The 24,443-nt window shown below is 33.0% G+C and overlaps 1 protein-coding gene across 1 annotated transcript in view; it reads left to right on the top strand.

The window, feature by feature from the left end:
- The window catches only part of DGKB (diacylglycerol kinase beta), a 708,671-nt gene that overhangs the window by 289,989 nt on the left and 394,239 nt on the right, over positions 1-24,443 (top strand). The window contains exons 18-20 of the mRNA XM_028164532.2: positions 14,883-14,968; positions 16,432-16,521; positions 22,086-22,246. Coding sequence (XP_028020333.2) covers positions 14,883-14,968; positions 16,432-16,521; positions 22,086-22,246 — 337 coding nt within the window. The remainder of the gene's footprint in view (positions 1-14,882; positions 14,969-16,431; positions 16,522-22,085; positions 22,247-24,443) is intronic.

The raw sequence follows: 24,443 nt of genomic DNA, 5'->3' as shown, positions 1-24,443 counted from the left end.
TGTCTCTGCCTTGATCAATGGAGTGACTGAGTTTGAGAAACGATATATGCGTCTGTATTAAAGATCAACGTGTTAAATACAAGTAACAAAATGTAACATGCTCCTACAGTTAATAGTCCTATAACTTCTAGCCTCGCGAAAGAATTTTGGGCATTACAAGTCTATAGTCACTTTCCACAAACATCAACAAATCGATTATTACTTTAAAGATGTTGAAAAATCTGAACTTCTGTTACTCATTTCACAGAGAAAAGAACAGCTCAATAACAGACTATAGATCCATGTGTTATTGTTTAGAGGTGATTGTTTATCCAAATTCCTTGAACACTCTAGAAAAATAACATTTTCTCCTAAGTTGGCTATTGGAAATAACCAACGCATTTGTGTATATCCTTCTACCTGTTTCTTATTTTATTCTACAAAAGTCAAGTTTCTAATAAGTATCATAAACTATTTTATTTGGTTATCCTCAGTTTGCTATTATTATCTAAGCCTGTCCAGCAAGCTCCCTGGCACAACTTTACCATCACCTCCAGGGAGTCAACTAACAGCATCTTACTAATGAGTGAAAATAAGAAAACTCATAGCAGATGATTATCTCAGAATCCTTTATTAATGATAATGTAGTAACCTACTCCTATAATTTAATTAGAAATAATAACAGTGGACTATTGAATGTAGTCCACACTCAAACAGAATAATGATTCAACAACTAAGTAAAAAGTGAAATGGTAGTTTAACAATAACAACAGCAGTAAATATATATAATAGTATTAGTAATATAAATTGATTCAGCATATATTAATTCAGTGGCTACCAGGTGCCAGGAAAAAGTCTTAGCACTGCCAATCCACTGTGAACAAAAGAAACATCACTTTCTGCTCTCATGGTCTTAGTGGAGGAAGGCACACATTAAACTAATAAAATATACACATGTCAGCAGGGAAGGTAAACAGAGTGTACATTGGTAGTGAGTGTTCTGTGATGGTTATTTTAAATAGGTTGAGCAGGGAAAGACTCACTGAGTATAGACATGAAGGAAATGAGGAAGTAAGCAGGCCATTTGGTCATCACATAGAATAACATTTAAAGCAGAGGGAGGAACAAGACTAAAAGCATCATGATGGGAGAATATTTGACACAATTGGGGAGCATTAGCAAGAAGGCCAGCGTGGCTGGAGCAGAGTGGATAGAGATAGCGTATTAGAATAGTACTGGTGGGCCAAATCACATAGCGTCTTACAACTACTGTGACCATAATAATTAAGTTTACCCAGGACTCTTCTGGTTTATTCCTGGTGTCCCAGCATCCAACTCAATTTAGTATTAGCATAAGAATTTTGTATTTTTAGTTTAACTATTATTATTAATGGGTACATTATAATAAACTTGAGGGGTTTGAGAGCTAATTTGCACCTCCCGCTTCTGCTGTTATCCTCTAGTCAGGTGTAAGACACACACATGTCCAGTGAGCACAGTTCTCACTTTAACCTATAATCATTTCATCTAAAAAAGCAAAACAACTTTCTCTTCCCAATCCTTCCCACATACAAGCAACAACTTCTTCTGAAATACAGTATACAGAGAATTCAAAGACAAAAATAAATGTTCACTGAAAGACCTTGTTGGCCAACTGGTATACTTGTTATGCCAGTCCATTATGCTGTGGCCTGTGCCTCTCCTCTCCTTGTGAGATGCAAATGGGAACAAATACAGCAATCAGCATTGTCAGTGGAGAAGTGGGAAATCACGGGTTAGATGTACATGAAATATATGTGAGGAAGAGAAGATGAGCAGTCCTGCCAAGAACGTTTAATGAAGTTTGAATACTCTTCCTTGGTGTCTTACAAATTAAACATGTAGTTTATAAATATTGTGTTATATTATGCATTTTTATTTTGCAATAAAACTTTTCAGCAAATATATCTCAAAAATGAAGATGCCTATTAAACGAAAAATTAAGTTCCGAATTTCTATGAATTTTTGTTTTAAAAAGTGTTGATGATGAATACATAACTTCTATGAAATATTTATCAATCTTTACCATCAGCGATGAGAACTCTAGTGATATCACTGACCATGTGGAAACCAGAAACACAAAAATGCTAAAGAAGCATCAGTATCTGCCTCAAATTAATAGTGAATTCTCTGCTTGAAGGCAGTCATTTAAACTGCAGAAAATCCCTTCGTATAACACTCTTTTAAGCATGATTTTTCATTTAGATCAAATGTGACTTTTAAACTAATGTACATTTTCAATTTCAAGTTTTCTTATGTGTGTTGTAAGTGAAGTAATAGCTGTTAAGATTTTGGTCCACTAGCAAAAGAAGAACTTTAAAAAGATCAAGTAATGCCATTTTTACATTAGAGTGATCAGAATGTTTTACATAGAAAATTCATTTATTGCAATAATGATTTGAGTGCATGCAACTTGTGGTCCCCCAGTCAAGTTTTTGGAAGTTCACTTGGATGATGGTAAAGCATTGGACATTATTGATCATGTTATTACAGACTCAGTTAAAAAGTTCAGTGCTTAAGATTCAATTATTTGTTCCTATGGTGATAATTGGAATACAGAGTTTGGTGGAGCACATCATCATGACTAAAATATGTGTTTTACTAAAGTAAGAAACATACAGATAAAAATACATGCTTTGCATTGGTTTTAGTATGCACATAAATCATAATTGCTTTCAAAGACACTTTAATAGTCTATGAATTACAATGAAGGCCTTAATTGTCAAGTTGTATGCATGTGCACATGCACACACACACATTCACAAATTATTCAGTCATTCTCTTATTGATCCTACAGGTGCTAAGGGACCTTTTGGGGAAAAAAAAGTAAGACTCAAGTCTTAGGTCACTGAAGTAATGAAGTCTTTAACATTTCTATGGATAATACTATACCAGCTAGACTTTTTCAAATTATGCCCTGCTCTTCCATTTAAAACTCTAAAACTCAAGAAGCATGAAAGTTTAAGGCAATTTGATATAGAGGCAATCAGTTTACAGAAATCTACAATTTGATCTCATCTTTTTATCTCTTCATAAATATGTTATTCAAAATTGTTCATATGAAAAGCCAATAAATGGAAAATTTTTAAGTATATCAAGCTAATTAATTATTATGTTTTTATTCTAGATCATATGATGTCGTATCTGTGAGCTATCTTACATTTTCAGTTTGTTGTGATTTCTTATTTTAAATAGCTATTTATGTATATATTCATATATTACATTTATATATTTATATATAATTTATCTAAACCTAAATTTATATACATTTTTTGCATATTTTTTCCTAAAGAAGGTTTCAGATTTTTCTAAACATCACATTCCACAAAATCAATATTCATCCCTGAACCTAATTTATCAGTCAGAGGCCATGGCAAGTAAATTATCTTAACTTATTTTCCTTACTCCTACCCTTATGAACACATTGATATTCATACCCATCCTGACTTCCTTCCCTCTCACTGGATGAGGCGTCTCTCCTCCTAAATAAGGTGTATTCAACTCCTGTTCTGGGTCCCTGTTCCTCTTGGTTCTTTGATACTTAATTTATTATTCCCACCCTCTTATTATTACATCTTGAGCTGTTCCTATTCTACTGGCTTTTTAGCTCAAGTATGTAATCCCTTTTTAACATATGACTACTCTGTATTAAAATGACTTGGATTAGTTTATGAAAACATGTACGATGATGAAAGTGTTATAATAATCACAAATTACAACAGGAATGGATAAAGGATAGAGGTTCAAGACCAAAAGGAAAACAGAAAAACTATTCCTAGGTCATTGTGGAGTTGGAAAAACATGAGCAACATGTGAAATTGAGGATACTCTCATTTTTAATTTGAAAAATCTCCATGGAAATGTATAGCTACTTACCTTCTCAACTCTTTTGTCTCTTCACAACTACATTCTTAATAAAATGGGATATTCTTTCACTTTTCCATCTCCTCTTCAGTGCAGTTGGGGTTTTGACTTTACTCTCCACTGACATTGCTATTGTCACTGATAAATTGCTAAGTGTTAATCACGTAGTTTTAGCTGTTTTCACCTATCTTAAAAGTCTCATCTCCCTTGGATATTAGAAAATCAATGTCTCCTATCTCTAAGGTGCTGCTTATTATATATCTGGATACATTCTCCTTAGTCACTTCTTTTAATATCATTTTTTCTTAGTATTTCACACTCAGAACTTCGTTCATTTCACGTATATATGCTTTCTTAATTTTATAATAATAATAGTGATTTGTTGGTTGTATGCTAGGGAATATGCAAAATACTATCACTTTATGAGTTAAGCATTTTCTCCATTTGCCGATTAGGAAACTCATGATCAGGGAGCTTAAGATTTATTTGCTCAAGGTTTTAGTCTCATAAAAGAGCAAATCCATGTCTGTTGTACTGCAACATGATCATTTTTTTTTTTAATTTAAGTTATTGAAGAATAGTTGATTTACAATGTTGTGTTAGTTTCTGGTGTACAGCAAAGTGATTCAGTTATATATATATATATATATAGTTTGCATTTGCTAATCCCAAACTTCCAATCAATCCTTCTCCCTCCCCCTTGGCAACCACAAGTCTGTTCTCTATGTCTTTGAGTCTGTTTCTGTTTCATAGGTAAGTTCATTTGTGTTATAATTTAGATTCCACGTATAAGTGATAACATATGGTATTCGTCTTTCTCTTTCTGACTTACCTCATTTAGTATGAGAATCTGTAGGTGCATCCATGTTGCTGCAAATGGCATTATCTCATTCTTTTTTCTGGTGGAGTAGTATTCCATTGTATATATGTACCACATCTTTATCCATTCCTCCGTCAATGCACCTTTAGGTTGTTTCCATGTCTTGGCTGTTGTAAATAGTGCTGCTATAAACATAGAGGTGCATGTATCTTTTCAAATTATAGTTTTGCCCAGATATATGCCCAGGAGTGGGATTGCTATGGCAATCTATATGGCAATTCTATTTTTAGTTTTTTGAGGTACTTGCATACTGTTTTCCACAGTGGCTGTACCACTTTACATTCCCACCAACAGTATAGGAGGGTTCCCTTTTCTCCACTCTCTCCCCAGCATTTTTTTTTTTATATTGGAGTGTAGTTTTTTTACAATGTTGTGTTAGTTTCAAATGTACAACAAAGTGCTTCAGTTATACATATACATATATCTATTCTTTTTCAGATTCTTTTCCCATATAGGTTATTACAGAGTATTGAGTAGAGTTCCCTGTGCTATACAGTAGGTCCTTGTTGATTATCTATTTTATATATAGTAGTGTGTATATATTAATCTCAACCTCCTAATTTATCCATCCCCCCACACCTTTCCCCTTTGGTAACCATAAGTTTGTTTTCTAAGTCTGTGAGTCTGTTTCTGTTTTGTAAATAAGTTTATTCATATCATTTATTTTAGATTCCTCATATAAGTAATACCATATGATATTTGTCTTTCTCTGTCTGACTTACTTCACTTAGTATGATAATCTCTCGGTCCATCCATGTTGCGGCAAATGTCATTATTTCATTCTTTTTTATGACTGAGTAATATTCTATTGTATATACGTACCATATCTTCTTTATCTATTCCTCTGTCAATGGACATTTAGGTTGCTTTCATGTCTTGGCTATTGTAAATAGTGCTGCAGTGAACATTGGGGTGCAGGTATCTTTCCAAATTATGGTTTTCTCTGGATATATGCCCAGGAATGGGATTGCTGGATCATACAGTAGCCCTATTTTTAGTTGTTTAAGGAACCTTATGGTTTCCTTTGGTGCAACACAACTCTATGTTCCTTCTTCTTATTCTCTTTTCATGATTTCATGATCATCAAGTGTACACGGATTGCTTACGACTATCTTCTTCCATCTCAGATTTCTCTGTCAATGTAGGTTTATTTGACTACTTAGTCTACATTTCCATGTTAATGTCCCATAGGTATCTCAAATTTCACATTCTAATACTAAACTCATTTTCTCACCCTTTTCTAAACCTGTTCACTAGCTTTATTCACTAACTTGATGAATGGAAAGACCATTCACTTTCCCATCCCCTCTGACAATGCATTTATTCTCCTCTAGTTATTCTGCATTAACTGCATTAACTGTTTTCAAAACATCCTATAGCAATGTGAATCAGATATTTTCTTGTCTGCCTTCTCAATTAAGATACTTGATGGCAAGGACTCTTATCTTGCTTTTGAGTCTCTGGACTCTAACGCAGTTCCTGATACACAGTTGTAGTTAATAAATGCATATTAAATAAGCGAATTGATGCAGGTGCTATATCATTCATAAAATTACTTTTCTAGGTATATGGATTTTCCATGAAATGTATCTCTCTTTCTTAGGCATAGCTATTCTTTTGTATTTGATTCTAGTCGAAGTAATTTTTTTAAATAGATGTCTAGATGTATTTCCTAATTCAAAATAACTTCTTACCTCACATTCTAAAGTTAACTTGGTGGAATGATCTGATGCATATAAAATAAAACTCACTAAGTATTCCTTTGTTTTTATTCACTCAAAAATGACTTGAAAGCATTTGATATTCATTTTAACACATTAATTTTCCAAAAATTATGTGCACCAGTCAAAAAAGGAACAAATATTTTGATTACTTTACAGAGCTTATTTACTGACTTCTTTCTATTTTGTATTACACTAGGGAGAATATTGAACTTATTTAATGACATAACATCATAGGTTTCCCAAGAGTAAATATTCACTCATTTTCTGTCTCTCATCTCTTTTTGTCATTTTTCTCTGCCTCTCTCCCTTTTTCTTCTAAAATACACATACGCGTACGAGGTGTTTTTGAGATTTCCAGAGATAATGAAATTAATGATTCAATTATTAATGGCTCATTGGGGTATATATTTTCTCAAATACTCTGGAAGTTTTTCTGAATATGATGAGAACAGCATTAAATTTTATTGGGTTCATAATGATGAGTCCAAATAACATTTTGTTTATAACCATTCCACTTGTTTACATTAAATGCCTCCCCAAAACAGTATAAATTCATCTTTCATACAATATCCTCAAAAGACTAGCCAAATTTGTTGAAACAGGTGAACTTCCTTATTTACCTAAACTTTGTAATTTATTGGTAAAATAGATACAAGATGGGAGGACATAGTTACAGTCAGTTTTACTTTAAGCTGAAATGATGGGGACGGTACATTACAGTTGATGAGTCATCACTTTGAAGCTGACATTATCAAAATCCACAGAAAAAAATGGCATATTACCCCCCCCCCCTTTTAAATATATAGCATAGAGAAACTTTGAGGGACATAATTGCTTCATGCATAGATTTTGTCAGATTGGCTGCAGCAGCAGTAATAATATCAGTGACATCAAAGTATGTATAGATACAGTTGGGGTATTAGAAAACGAGTTGGAAGGTATTAAGAATTGGTTTTCTAGACCAAAAAAAAAAAAGTTTAAAAAACAATAGCAACATCACAGACCAGAAAATTCTGCCTGATTTTAGTGAGACAGTTGTGAAGCCATCTAATCCTATAACTGTAAGAATAATATATAACTGTGTACATACAGGTATGAATATGAATTGAGCTGAATAATAAGAGATAAGTATGCTGTATCTGGCTCAAAATGTTTAAATCAAAATGCAGACCTTTCTTAAGGCAAGCTCTTTAAGTAAAGTATTTTTTCTAAACAAAGAGGAGGAAGAAGAAGAGGAAGAGAGTTGATGACATGATAAAATCATTTTTGATCCTTTAGGCTTGTGTTTCTTTAATACAAAGGAATGAATATGTGCAATTAAATGAGCATTCACTCTGGAGTATTATGCTAACAGTGTTTATCAATTGCACATTGGTTTCCTTTAAGTATCAAAGAATATAACTTTATAACATAATGTACAATATGTACACTCTTTAGTAGCCATACATTTATTATATTTATATGCTCAATCTGATACATCAAAATTAGATATAAATGGCAGGTATCACTTATTTTCCTTGAATAATAAAATGTGCTATTGGAATACAAAAAATTCCTACACATTGTCATTTAAGAAATCTCATTATAAGACACTTTCCAAGATAATGGAATCAGTACTGCAGTTTTTCTTCTGTCTTAACAAGTTGCTCTAGTGTGCTTGTTAGATACTATTGTCAGGCACTAATTTTTCTGTATCAGTTTTATCCTAAAACTTATTTAAAATGGAAAGTAGACTTCTGAATCTTAGATGAAATATTTTGATTTGCTTTTAGTGGTATTAAGCATTATAATCTTACCACCCACTCTTTTTTAGTGTGTGCTATAGTGGTGGCTGTTGAACATATGTGATAAGAAGGCATTGGACACAGAGCTACTAAACACACATTAACATAGGTTCTTTTTTCAAATTTAGCTATCATGGATAAATTAAAAAACTCTCTAGGAGAACCAGTGCTATAATTACGAACACTGAAGACTCAAGAATCATTATCTGCTTTAAAAATCGTTTTAATTTTTTAAAATTTCCATAAAATGGCAAAAATAAATTCAGGAGCCATGAATGATTATTTCATTACAAAATGTTCATACCTACTAGTTCTTCAAGTGAAATGTTGAAATTGTTAGGTGAAACGTATAGTATACAGTACTAAAGTTTCCGCAAAGGGGAGTCTTTTCAGACACTCCACATGCCTTCATCTTCCCCATCGTTAGGATGACTTATGAAGTGGGAGCCTCACATCTGCTGGTCTTTGCAGCTTAATGAATGAAAAGTCAACGGTCACATAAAGCCCTGCATTTTGACTCTTTCCACGTCTCTTGCGTTTGTTTGTTCTCAATCAGAGCTGTTTTCCTCTGAACTTACTGTCCTCAGTGCCATAAATAGGTCTCCTAATAGTATCAGCTTGGAGGTAGAACTCTCATCACTGCCCATCCAGCTTTGCTTGCTAGAAAATTCTCTTGCTGACTATTTTGCCAGAATGCTGTGGGTGGGAGAGGTGGTAAAATAGAGGAGTAGCAATCTGACCTATGAAATATGTTTACTACTTTTAATAAAGATAAAATAATTAAATTAATAATAACCTCTGGATAGTACAATGCAATTTACGTACGCCCTTTGTTTATTCCTTAAAACAGCCCAACAAAGTAGGTGGTATTAATTTAATTTTAAAGATAAGAAAACTGACCCTCATAATGATTAAATAATTATCCAAGGCTACTGTTCAAGGAATGAATGAAATAAGGAATGAATGACTCTCCAGGGAAAACTGCATGGATGCAGTGGATTAAGAAGTTAAGATAGAGAAGTCCATTTTTCAATCCATTTAGCAATCAACCTACAGAGAGTAAGCTGATCTGACAGTCACATGGGGTTTATGTTTGGGGTTAGGATGCTGCTGAAGAACCAAAGATGACAATTTTAAAAGAAAACAGATGAAACATCATCATGGATGGAAGAGCAATGGTGAGTCATGTGGATGGTTAGGCTTTCACCAGAAACAACTATGGTAAACTTTTCAGCTCTATGATAAACTTTTCAGCTACTGGCATAATTTGAAAAGCTTTTGTAGGTTTCAGTGACAAGGTCTTTGAAAACTTAGGAGATAGACAAATTAAAGCAGAAATGTAATTGGTAAAAACTGATTTAGAAAGAATTAGAAAATAAGATCTTTTTCAGTAATAACTAAAGGAATTGAAACAATTATTTAATACCTCTTAATTTAAAAAAAAAAAGAAATCAAAGACTCACTAGAAATTGGATAGTTGATATGCAAGTGCTACCAGTTTTAAGGAACTTCCAAAATTATATAGATGCCTCCAAAAACTGGAAAATAAGGGCGTATTCTACAATTCATTTTATGAGACAGAAAAATTTTGATAAAAAGTTAGACAGGTGGTATGAAGAAGAAAAATAGTAAGTCTATTGTGTTCATGAATGTAGATGAAAAACTTCTAAACAAAATGTTAGCAAAGCAAAACCAATTCTCTATAAAAATATTAATAAACAGTGTCCAGTTTGGGTATATGAAAGTATTATAAGAATGTTTTAATAATGCAGAAATATGTAAGTGTATATGCCCACATTACCAATGAAATGAAATCATCTCCATATCTCACAAGGTGCAGAGAATATTAACATTGATTCATAATAAAAATTCTATATAACAGAAATAGAAGAAAACTTTATTAACCGTATGAAAGGTGTCACTCATAAAAGAAAAAGAAAAGAAAATCCGTACAACAAACATCATCCTAAGTTGGGAAATTCTGGAAGTATTCCATTTAAATTCAGGGACAAGATATGGATATTCTGTATAAATACTCTAATTCAATAAAGTATTGACGCTCTGGCCAGCACAATAAGACAGGGAGAGAAATAACAATTATAAGGATTGAAGATCACTAATAGTACCATTGTTATTAGCATATGATACAGTTGTTTACATAGAAATCCAAATGAATCTACAAACATAATATAGGCAATAGAAAAGAGGAGTAATGTGGCTGTTTGTAAGATCAATATATAAAAGTCAAATATATTTATATATACCAGCAACAAAAACATTAATTTTAATAAACAATTTAAAAATTTAAGATACCAACATAAACTTTAAAACAACCAAGAATATATTTAACAATGACCTGCAAGCAAAAAAATGTTGTAATTTATTTAAGGATATTAAAGAATATCTAAGCTGATTGAAAAATCCTATATTCATGGATGAGGAATTAACACCATATAGATGTTATTTCTCCTAAAATTGATCAATAGACTTCATGTAATGCAATTTTTTTAAACATTTATTATTATTTTTGTGTGTTTTTATTTTCACCCTTATGGGATATGACAAGTTAAATTTAATATGTATACAGTAAAGCAAAGAAAAAAATAATAGCTAAGATTTCATGTTCAATGAGACATAGATTAACTATGAAGCTATAGTGTTGTAAGAGTGTGGTACTGATTCAGAGATGGACAAATTCATGAATAAAATAGAACAGAATCTAAAAAGAAAAATACCCACATATGGAAATTTGATTTATAATGGATTTGCATGATAGAAAACTGAATTATCCAAAACATGAAAAGATGGATTTAAAAATGAAAAGAAAAATTGTTGCACAACACCCAAAAGGAGGCGAGAAAGGGAGCAATGGAGAAAGAGAAAGGGAGGGCAGAGGGATGAAAGAAGGCAGTGAAGAAGGGAAAAGAAGAAAGGGATCACTACTAGACAGAACCACTCTAGAATATTGTGGATATTTTATATATATTATATATTCTATTCTATTCCAGTAACTCACACCATCCTACCTTACATCACCACATAAAATTTCTATGTCAAAATTAAAACTAAGGAGCTTCCCTGGTGACACAGTGGTTAAGAATCCGCCTGCCAACGCAGGGGACACGGGTTCAAGCCCTGGCCTGGGAAGATCCCACATGCCGCGGAGCAACTAAGCCCGTGCACCACAACTACTGAGCCTGCACTCTAGAACCTGTGAGCCACAACTACTGAGCCCATGTGCCACAACTACTGAAGTCCGCATGCCTAGAGCCCATGCTCCGCAACAAGAGAAGCCGCCGCAATGAGAAGCCCACGCACCGCAACAAAGAGTAGCCCCCGCTCGCCACAACTAGAGAAGCCCGCGTGCAGCAACGAAGACCCATCGGAGCCAAAAATAAAATAAATAATTTTTTTTTTAAATTAAAACTGAAATTTTAGGAGAGTAAATGTGAATTTTCTTCTGTCCACTGAGGAAACATTGTTTCTTACACAAAGCAGGCTAAAGTGCTAGCCATTTATCAAAAGATTGATAAACTTGAATACATTAAAACTAAAATGTTACTTGTTAAAATATACATTAAGGAAAGTAAAAGAAAAAAACTTTAAACCTATAGGAAGTATTTGCCAAAAAAAAGAAATAAAAAAAACCCAAAAGGATTAAAATCAAGAAGTAAAGAATTTTTACAAATCAACAAGTAAAAAAGGAGTAGAGAAAAGATATGAAAAGGCATTTCACAAACGAGGAAACACATAAAATTAACAAGTATGGCATTACAAGTGTTAGGATGGGCTCAGCACAGTTTTTTTCCACCGTTTTTTTTTTTTTTTTTTTTAATTTATTTATGGCTGTGTTGGGTCTTCGTTTCTGCGCGAGGGCTTTCTGCAGTTGCGGCAAGCGGGAGCCACTCTTCATCACGGCGCGCGGGCCTCTCACTGTCGCGGCCTCTCTTGTTGCGGAGCACAGGCTCCAGATGCGCAGGCTCAGTAGTTGTGGCTCACGGCCTTAGTTGCTCCGCGGCATGTGGGATCTTCCCAGACCAGGGCTCGAACCCGTGTCCCCTGCATTGACAGGCGGATTCTTAACCACTGCGCCACCAGGGAAGCCCTCCACCTTGTTTTGCATACATACTTTGGTACAACTTCTATAGGAAACAGTTTGGCATGATCTTGTAAAGTTGCAAAAGTGGTCACTGTCCATGAGCACTAGAAAATATGTCCAGTAATGCATTTTTTTATGAGAACATAAAGGTAATCAATCCAAATATCCATTGTATGGATTTTAAAAAGCATATCCACATAAATGGTATTAAACACAGCAGTAGAAATAAAATAACTCTTCAACTACACGTGGATGGAAATTCACCTACTACATGGAGGAATGTTAGTAACAATGCTGAGATGAAAAGCAACATACAAACAATGTGTTGTTTATGGCATACACATGATAACCTGAAATTCAGAATAGTGGTCACCTTTGTTAACGAGGAAGGGGGTGCTATAGGGAAAGAACGCAGGTATATGTAAGTTATTAGGAATATTCTACTCTCTGGGTTGGGCAACTGGTATATAGGTGTTTATTATATTGCTTATATAACAGCAAACTAACCAGTGATAGTCTGGAAGAAAATATTTCAACATGTCTAACGAAAGGTAAATGCCCACAATACAATGCATGAGGAAATACAGGAAAATTTCATGTTCTAAATATTTGTGGCTCTTAGTATCAGGGGATGGGATTTTAGTTGATTTGTTTACATTTCTATTATATTTGCACACTGTTTGTATTACATTAACCAAATGTTGTTTTCTAATGATGCTAATTTAAGAATATCACTCATAATACTTAGAGTTTATAAGATAATAAAATACAACTTATGGAAAAGAAGGACAAGGCTTTAAAGATGCAGTTCACAAAGGAGGTCACACATCTGTAAACCTACAAAAATATGTTCAACCCATTAGTAAACAGGCATGTGATTATGCAATAACAGCACCATGGTATTTTTCACTTATTGAAGAAACATCATAAAGTTGTTTATATGTAGTATTTTGGAGTTTCAAGGAAGTGGGCCCTTACATTTTCTACAGTGGGCGCCATTCAGAGGGTATCATAATGTTGTAGTGGAATATTTCCCTTATAGAAGATTAGCTTTCAGAACTTAATGCACTTGTTCACATAAATGTATTCAAATAATGTTAACTACAATACCTGTTTTTTTGTGATAGTGAAACACTAAAGAGTTTAAAAGTACATGAAATTACTTATTTAATCATAGAATATACACCCTATTTAATACAGTCACTTATAATAAATCTTTATATATACACTGACACAGAAAGATCTCTGACATTTTTAAGTCAAAAAATGCACACGGATAAATTAAAAGGATGTATAGCATAATCCCATTTATGTTAAAAATATGTGTGCGATAAAATTTACATGTGTACATTTATATATGTAATCCTATAGAAAATTTTCTTGTGGTATTCACAGGGGATGGGTTCCAGGACTCTCCAGATACCAAAATCCACAGATGATCTAAGTCCCTTATATAAAAAGGCATAGTGTTTGCGCATACTTTAAATCGTCTTTAGGGTACTACAGTACGTAATAAAATGTAAATACTATGTAAATAGGTGTAAATACAATATAAATTGCTTTGTAAATATATAGTTGCGGCTCACCAAATTCGAGTTTTGCTTTTTGAAACTTTCTGGATTTTTTTTTTAAGATTTTCGATCCCTGGTTGTTTGAATCTGCAGATGTGGAACTTGTAGATAGGGAGGGCCAACTGTATTATACTGTTACCATTGGGGCAAGAAAGGTGAAGAGACACATTCTAAATATTCTGTCCTATTTCAATTCTTTTTTTTTTTTTTTTTTGCAAGAAAATAGGCATGTATGATTGTATAACTGGGTGCATTACCTGCCTTTGTAATTTTCCCCAAGGTAGGTTGCATTAATAAGCACACTGCATGCAGTAGCAGCAGAAGCAGTGGACATTTATCACAGCTGACCCCGCAATTAGTCTTGAGTATTCCTGGGTGGCAAACACTGCCAACCAGGTCAAAAGACAGGGGGAAGCCTGGCTTCTAGTTGCAGATTCAGTCAGAAGGAAACACTGAATACAGTTGGCTAAAACCTCATATGCAGCCTGATCAATTTCTCCCAGTAATGGAGAAGGCAGAAAACTCTCAAAGACCTCTTTACTGACCTATTGGTCACATTTACGTAATTATTCAAAAGAATTGTTTATCAATAAAAATTAGTAAATGAAACAATTTTGTATATGTCACTCTGCATTATGTGAACTGCATAGCGCATATGGGAGTATATCTTAATGAAAATTATTATAATTTATTAACTTTATTTTTTTAACTTTAGAGTTGATAAAAGAAAAAATATATTTATTATAGAATATAGAGTTTATAATGACAATGTTTAACTTAGGACATGTTAATACTTTTATTTTAGAATTTCATTCTACATAAGAATTTAATGTTTTTCAATAAAATCAAAATCTTTCATTAGATGAAATGCTAAATATACAAAACTAAAAATATCCTAATTTTGAAATATCAATCATGTGCCATAACATGCTTATTTTTCAGGTTAAACTTTTTCCGTGATGTTCCTGATTTCAGAGTGTTAGCCTGCGGTGGAGATGGAACTGTGGGGTGGATTTTGGACTGCATAGGTAATGAAGACACACATTTAACGTAGCTGGGGTGAGAGTGGTAACCTTAAATTCTATGTATTTTGTTTGTTTACTTAATGCATCCATATCTTTGGATGTGGATGCATTAAATAAACAAAATACATAGTGATACACTTAGACATCTGGAATGTTACACACTGTTTACTGGCCTAATTTATTCTATATTTCAAATTTTTAACTGACAAAAAAATTTACAAGTAACTAGAAATCCTTCTTTTCTCATTCATTTCTCTTGGAATTTAATAAGCCCTCAAATATTTCTGGATCTGCATTGACCAATCTTTTTTAAAAATAGGCCTCTTCATAAAAAGGAAAGATTGATTCAAAAGAAGTTTTACTATCTATATATATTGAAGCAAACTTTTATTTAGTCAATGCAGTTGAGAATATTCTACCTTTTCATACCCTCAAAAATATTCAAATTAAAAATGAATACATATTGTCAGCACACTTTTGGTAAGCATATAATGACTTTAATCTACTAACATATTTTTAAAAAAGGAAAAATGGGGAAAATTGTATTCTTTGGCCTTCCAATAAACAATGTCAGTAGTATTAATATATTTAAGGAGAAAACCAGAGTTCAAGAACTGCAAAAATTAAGGAGTTGCTTGAACAATGTCTGAGAACTTGTAAGAATTTTAGTGAAAACAGGAGGATATTGTTGGTTTGCATTAGCCCTCAAAATCTAAGCCTTGGCTAGTACACTGTGGTACATCCCTACATAATCTATTCCCTCCCCATTCCTACACACCCACATATGCTTACTTTTAAGGGCTGAGAAGGGAGAAAAATAAAGAAAAGTAATATATGTTTGTGAGATTTGCTCAGTGATTCAAACAAAAGCATGTGGAATTTCAGTGGCAAATATCTTTACTGGACTCAAACACTATGTTGTATAATGTTGAACCTCAAACAAAACCTGGTAATCTTTTACGTCGTTGACTCTGACACAGAACAGCACAACCATTGTTAGCGTTTTACTAACTTTTAGAATTCCACTATTTTCAAAATATTTTATTCCTTAAAGTGTACCTCGAGTTGATGTTGCAAGGGACTTTTTATAGGAAGCTACTTCTCCACTCTGCTTACGTCCTTGTATGAATATTCCTGTGTTGCATATACCTGCATCCTTGAGAATTTCAACGGTGTTAATTCAAATACGCTACAATTTTTAACTGAATTAACATATTTAAAAGGCTTTCCTCATGCATAAGTCTTGAAAATTCCTGTCACTCTGTGAATTTTGGTATTTATTTGTTTTATAAATTGCTAGAAATACATACAAATTAATCAATTTATAATTGTATATAACTATAAAATAGAACGTTTTATGTTTATAAGTACCTGGTGGAATGCCTTCCGTGCCAAGCTGTGTTTTTTTCATTGTTGTTCTGTCCGTGATCAAAAATTTATATTATTTCAATTTTTCAATTCTACAGAAAAGGCAAATGTAGTCAAGCATCCTCCAGTGGCTATTCTGCCTCTCGGGACCGGCAATGATCTAGCAAGATGCCTGCGATGGGGAGGAGGTAAAATAGCTAAAACAACCAAAAAAATCTTAAAAAACAGAGATACAGTACAGAGCACCCTTCCCCAAAAAACTAAATCCAGCATTTCTTCACTGCATGACAGCTGCCATGTGATTTCAGCAAACATAATTGCTGTCAAATATGTAGTATAATTTTGAACAATAGTCTATGGTAGAGAAACAAATAGTGGACCAAGAGTTAGACTGTGAGTGCTAATTATATACTTGATGGGGGCAGGCAAGCTTCCAACCCTCTTTGGTTTTGGGGTTTCCAATTTAAGAAATGAGATAAGCATGGGTTAACTCTAAAATAATGTTCAGATTTGTAATCTCTTGAGTGTGTGAGAAAATCACAAACAAAGGAAAAAAACTGAAAGGCTAACAAATGACTTGTCCAGGAATAAGTACAAGAGGTAACACATTTTCTGAGATCCACTCTGCACCAGGTGGTGTGTTCTGCACTTGGGGTACAGGGTTAAGAATAGAAAGAAAACAATATCTGCTTTCAACGGGGCCTTAAGTTCTAGTCGAACATGAAGTCATGTGTAAATTGTGAGACTTCCTACTGACAAGTAAGATGATAATCAACATAATGAACGACCTCACCTAGGAATTGACGAGGTGACATAAGAAGAATCCTAATAGGTGGATAACGACAGAGCCATATAGAACTGGGGGTGGACGTTATAGGCAGAGGGAACATCAAGTCCAAAGGCCCAGAGATACAAAGGCACTTGACATACTGAAGAAACTGAAAATGGAATAGTGTAGATGGAACAGGTGAGTAAGGGGAGAATATTTCAAGATGAGATCTTAAAATAATTTGAAGTGTCATTAACAGGCTAAACTTACCTGAAGATATCAAAGAAAAGAAAACCATATTTTGCTAAAGAAACAAGAACCTAATCCTAAATATTTTTAGCATCTAAACTCAGAGAAGTTTGAAAAGTGTCTACTAAGACAGTGTAAATCAGAAGCCCTTGGGGAGCTTGTTAAAAATATAGTGGACTGACCTTACTTCAAATATGCTAAATGGAAATCTCTAGAGATGGGGCCCGGGCAGTTGATTTTTTTTTTTTTAAGCAAACTCCCTAAGTAACTTGATTTACAACAAAATTTGAGAAGAATTGTTCCATGAATACCTGGGCAACTTGTGAACTCTAAGATGTATATACATGTATTTGTGTATTTGACAGAATTTGAAACCAAGTTAAAAACATGGTATATGATATATTTGTAACTTTCATTAAAGATATAACTTAGTAGAAGAATATTATAAAATACTGAGTTAAATTGTATAGAATCTGAAGATAGATATAGATAGATAGATAGATAGAATGAACCATTGCTTACGAGATGCTCATATTTGCCAACGTTAATATACGTGTATTGATTAAAAGGAAGAGAATCATGCATGTGGCTTCTTATGTATTCCTCTGGAAATACTTTTGATATTTGAAAATTAATAATTTTATTTTGGTTTCAAGCTGGCAAATGACTTAAATCTCAAAATTGATATAGAAGTTCCATTCAGGGCATCCTCTAATTATTTCCTTATAAACAGTTTTAAAGATATTCTTATCAGTGGCCAAAGACACATGAATTATAGTATATGTCAAAGTGTATATTGATGATGAACTCTTTGTGCATGTCTAGCATGTGCTGGCACTGTTCTAGGTGGTGGATATTAAATGAGAAAATAAATAAAGGGTTCTTACCCTTTTGGAGATTACATTTTCATTGAGTACACAGACAATAAATCACTGAATAATGAAATATATAATTACAAAATAAGGTCAAGGATATGAAAGAATCAGAGTGTATTTTCAGAGAATAACCGAGGGGAACTATTCAGCTATATGGTCAAGAAGACCTCTCTGAGGAAGTAACATTTAAGCTGGATTTAAAATATGAGGAAGAAAGAGCGAGCTCTTTGTACTGAAAGGACTGAAGGAAGGCTGATGTACCTCTAAGAGGTCATGGGGCAGTGGGTAGGTATGGCCTGAGGGGGGTGAATAGGATGACATTGGAGAGATAATCAGGAGCCAGATTATGCAGGTCTTAATGGTCATGGTAAAAATTTTATGTGATTGACTTTGAAGCACACAGTGAAACTTTGGAAGAGTTTCAGAAGCAGAGTGGCACAGTGACATTTGTGTTTTCAAAATAGGTTAATTTGGGGGCATAAAAGACTGTTAAGAGAATGTGGCAATGTGGGGAAGCATAGTTTTTGAAAGGAGAATTTGGATTACCATTGTATTTAGAGGATAAATGGGCTGGGCTAGGGCGGTGGTAGTACAAATGAGACAAGTGCACAGACTGACATTTTCAGGGAAAGACTGATACAACTTGCCAATGGATTGGGTAGGGACTTTGGGGAAAGTTAGGTATCAAGGGGGACTGCAAGATGCCCAAGGTGAGCAATTAGGAAAATGGAGGTACGATCTGCTAGAGTTTACTAATAAAGAAACATGCTCTGGGGTGGGATTATTTCTTGTCAGGTGTCTAACTTTGAGCAAGTTGCTTAACAACTGTGTGCTTCAGACTCCTCATCAGAACTTGAAGAAAATAATGGTATCTGCCTTGGAGGTTCTTACACCCAACTATCAAGTTGTTTCCCCAGTGTCTGGGCTGAGTCCTTCCTGTAATTATAGTAATTATCATTATGCTTAACATTTGGGAAAGAAATTACTTTATTCAACCAATAATCATTTTGTTCACGTAATATCACTGGAATCTATTGACTGGAAGCTTAATTTTTATGAGTATATTTACATATTTTGGAAAACATAACACTGTACAAATATAAGATGTTGTAGGGCATTTGAAAAAAATACTTAATTTACATTCTCTTTACAATTTTTCTGGCAATGATTAATCTCTCAAACAAAATTCTGAAGTTTATTGCAAGAAAAATGTTGTTTTGTGAAGAGTAAGGGGGTAGGAGGCAGAATTTTACATGGAGCACACTCTTACAAATATATGTTGTTGCTTTTCTTTATGTGATTTTAAATTTGTAAAAATTTCTATGACATTTTAGATAGAATCAGTCATTATGATAACATCATATCATTAAAGCGAAGATAAATACTAATTACGTTTTCATTTGGTTTCTTAGCCTAGAGTGATTATAGGCTTTAAATCAAAATAATGGAAGCAAAATAGCATCATTCTTTTCTGGAACAAGCTTTGTTTGCATATTTAATAAGTTTAATTTATCTTTTTTAAAAAAATATAATCTTATTGAGTTCAGGAATCCTATTTATAGTTATGGATCATTATTAAACAAGCTTGAGCACAGATAAATCTAAACAAGTAGGGCATAGATATTTGTTAAACGGGGAACTACAATTTGGAATTCTTCACCTTTGCGAATTAGCACTGAACTGCAGATATGGTTCTCCAAATAGATTTATTGCCTCTCTCTTTCCATTTTTACTTGGCTAGAAGACTGATTGATACCAGCCTTTTTCATACTTAGCCATAAAAACTTTGAGAACCTAGCCAGTGCTAAAGAATTTAAGTTAATTGACCCTACTTAATCTAGCTGTATTAATTCTTTCATTAAATTCAATTCTATTATGTTGTCTCCTGGTCGGTTGCCATTCCTACATTTTTCCAGTGTTATGCTGAACAATGCTTCTGTTAACCTGAGATGTAGCTGAGGACAAGCTCAATGTTTGTTTTAGAGCATTATCATTTACTCATATTTCTGCTGAGTGAGTTTGTATATAATACTATATATTAAATATACTATATTTTCATACTATATTATACAATATTAGTTTAATGTATATAAATTCATTTATATCTAAAACCATCATACTTATTTTCAAACAAGAGTAGAATTTGGAGAATAGGTGAATATATTTAACTGTTTTTAATTCAATGCAATAGGGAAACATATATATATATATATATATATATAAAATTTATTTGGGGGTGTTAAAAGAAATTAAAAATTAAAAAGAAAATAAACATTGGGAATGAGGGTGGAACTATTAAGAAACACCTGAAAAATAAGTACGCTTAATTACTATAGTCTTGTAGTTTAAACAATTCAGTGTTTTATCACTGAGTACAATTATATGTATATTATGTAAGTTCATAATTTTTGAATTATGCTATAAAGTATGGTATGACATTTACTGAAATGATTTTTAATACTTTTAATGTTTATATCTGTGTAATCATTGTTTGTTGTACTCTTTGCTGTGTGTATTGAATGGTGTATGATTAGTTTTTAGACCTGTGTAAGGTAAGAAGAGATGGTAGGCTCCAAGATACGTATTCCTGGTTTCTGGCTGCCTTGCCCCTCTAATAGTTAATTCAACAAATACACCATAAATGTAATTTAATGTTGGCATATTACAGTGCCTATTCCCTTTTCTTTTAATGCAATCAGTTTTTCCAGAGTTATGTGTGCTAACACATCTAACGAGGACTCATAGCCTCTGGCATTTTCTTGTTCAACAAATAAATTATTAAAATATAGAATGAAGTTGGACACAGAAAAAAAATCTATGAAAATATTGTTGCTACTCAAAATATCATTGTAAGAATGTGTATAGAGTTAGAAAGATTATTAAACTTAGTATAACATTTCAAATTCTAATGTCATCGTCAGTATTATTATATTGTTGAAAACTTTCTATTCTTTTGCCTTATATACTAAGACCTTTTATGCATTTTCTCATTTTTTTTCTCACTTAATTCTCACACCAAACCTAAGTTTTTACAGAGGAAGAAACTGTTTAGAATGTTAAAAGCAGACACTGAAGTAAATAACACAGCCAGGATTAGGCTACAGCCCTAATTAACTATAATGTTAGATAATAAAGGTACATTTAAGGGAAAGTATAATATTAAGCAACAAGTTTCTTTTCTGGCCATGGTGACTATCTATAGTAGATTTATTTAAAAATAGATTTGTTGGACATTCACTGTAGGGCACACCTGGTAAAAGGAACTTGTGGGGAGAAAAATGAAAATAACTATAGTGCACCATGCTAGCTCTGTGGTAGGGCTAGTTTTGAGAAGTGTGTGCTGTGGTACTGTACAGAATCCATTATTTTGGGAGGGTGGCTTCTGGAAAAAAGTGTTATCAAATATAAAGCCTGCAGAGGGAGTAGAAACAAGGGACAAGTCTAACGTGGCATCCAGGCTTTTAATTATAGCAACTGGGTGGAGGGGAAAGTCAACTGTCTTTCGGAGGGAGAGTTCACAAGAGGATGATACCAAAGCACATCATTAATTCCACTTTGAATAAATACATTGATAAAAAGTTTTGTGAGGGGTATGCATTGGAGATGTTCATTTGGCAGTTGGCTCTACTGAGAATTTGTCCCACAGGAGCGAAATATGAGTTACAAATTAAAGCTAAAGATAAAATATTGGTATGAGTATAATAAGATTATAGTTAATTCTTCAACCTGTATTAGAATTTGCTTTAAAATGCATTATTTAGCTTTAGAATGATACACACATATTCACACGCTTAAACATGTATAATTATAGCTTTTGTTATTTGGTTATTTTTTTCTCATGATAATTTTTTTTCATTAGGTTATGAAGGTGAGAATCTGATGAAAATCTTAAAAGACATTGAAAACAGCACAGAAATCATGTTGGACAGGTGGAAGTTTGAAGTCATACCTAATGACAAAGATGAGAAGGGAGACCCAGTGCCTTACAGTATCATCAATAATTACTTTTCCATTGGCGTGGTAAGATTTTCCACTAACCATTCTTTCTTTACCAGTTCTGGATAATCACTGATGTAAACTCTTATACTATGAAGATTTACTGATTATAAATAATTTATTTTATCTTTGTGTGAGCAAAACACCTCTTCTAATGGGTAATAGTAAAGCTTATGAATTTATTTAAAGTCAGAGAATCAGTGATGAGTTTTTCATGTGTTAAACAAAGGAAAGAAACTATATTTTATGTAATTGGCTTGACCATTCGTGTTAATAAAATGAAGCTTAGAATGGTTTATAAGGTAGTTAGTTTATAAGTTTTAGAATATAAGCTACAGTTTCACATTACTAAAAATGTGAAAACGTATCAAATTTTTTCTTATTTTGAAATCTACATTATAATATCATAACCTATTAGGTTTTTATTTACAGACATTATTTTAAAATTTATGGTTTAGTGTAAAGTCTAAGAAAAATGCTGCTAGTATTCTCAAGTGGTTAATAAGTCAAAAGGTTAATTTTTCACTTTCTTGAAAAATTTGAGACCAAAATTAAAATATCATTTGGCAATTTAAAGAGTTATTGAAATTTCAATCCCTAAGAACTTAATAATTTTAACAGTAATTTTACTTGTATTTATATATATTACCCAGTAATTATGAAGTCTTAAAATATATTATCTACAGCATTACATTCCATTGAACATATTTGCCCAATATTAATCTTACATCATGTCTCATTTCTCTCTTATGCATGTGCATGTGCACACATACACACAGAGACACAACTAGCAAACTATAAAAAGCATTAGTTGAGTCCAAGAATTTAGGAGTCAAGCTACCTTTAGCAATTTTTTTCTTCTTAGTGTGCATTCATTTACCTGTATCATGGTAGTTATTATTTTCTCTCTCATAGTTGTAAATAATATGACTATACATTTAAAGAGCCTCATATAATGATGCATAATGAAGGCTAAATATACAATCTTTACTAATACTATGATAATGATTATTATTATTTGCAAGAAAAATGTAATGCATTTGATCCATTAAAATTCTATTTATATTTGATATGAATAACAATATTTTAACAGCTTTATTGGCAAATAACTTACACACAACCTAATTCACTCATTTTAAGTAAACCTTTTAATGATTTAATAAATCTATCCCATATTAGAGCGTTTTCATCACCAAGACAAGAACCCTCATGCCCACTTCTAGTCAATTCTGGGTCCTTCCCCCAGTTCCAAGCAAAGCTCTAATCTTTCTACCTCTAAGATCTGCCTTTTATGGATAGTTCATATAAAAGAAATAATACAATATATCGTCTTTTGCATCTAGCTTCTTTCACTTCACGTTTTGAAGTTCACTTATATGAACTACATGAATACTGTATTCCTTTTATTGCTGAGTAGTAAGTATCCCGTTGTGTGGATATATCATATATTGTTTATCTCTTCACGGGTTGATGTACATTTAGATTGCTTCTGGTCTTTGGATATTATGAATAATGCCACTGTCTTGAGTCCCTATAGTTAATTTTTTATTTTGGTTACTGTACTTTTTGACTCAAGAATTTCTATTTGGTTCTTTTTTATATTTCTAGGTCTTTAATTGATATTTTCTATTTGAATAGTCATTGTTCTTATACGTTCCTTTATTATTTAAGCATAGTTTACATTAGTTTTTTTGATCAATTTATAATAGCTGTTTTGAAGTCTTTGTCTGCTAAGTCCAACATCTAGAGTCCATCAGAGACACTGTTTGCTTTTTCCAAAGTATGTGAAACACTTTCCCATTCCTCTGCATGTTTGCTGATTTTTTGTTGGAAACAAGAGATTTTATATAATATATTGTAACAACTGTGGATTTGCATTCTCCCATAGGTGTTATGCTTGTTCCTGTGTTTGTTTAGGGATTTCCCTCCACTAATTATAAGGAGCCTTTCTCCCCTGTAGTGTATGGATATACTGATGCCTCAGTATTTTTGTTTTTGTTTTTTCTTCTTGCTTTTATATTAATCCTGGCTTCTAGGGATCACTCCTGTGTCAGCATGATTGACCAAAGTTTGTGCTTAAACACCTTGAGACAGTTCATCCCTTTGCCACTGGATCTGTATGTTCATTGGGGAACACATACAAACTGCAGGCAATTATTAATCTGATTCAGCTTTTAACATCTGCTGGCCTTTTTGTCTCTTCTGCTCATGTAGAAGGCCT

The sequence above is a fragment of the Balaenoptera acutorostrata genome, chromosome 7, assembly GCF_949987535.1.
Source record: "Balaenoptera acutorostrata chromosome 7, mBalAcu1.1, whole genome shotgun sequence".
In the NCBI taxonomy this organism is placed as follows: Eukaryota; Metazoa; Chordata; class Mammalia; order Artiodactyla; family Balaenopteridae; genus Balaenoptera; species Balaenoptera acutorostrata.
Note: the sequence above shows the minus strand (reverse complement) of the source record. Positions and strands in the feature narration are given on the sequence as shown.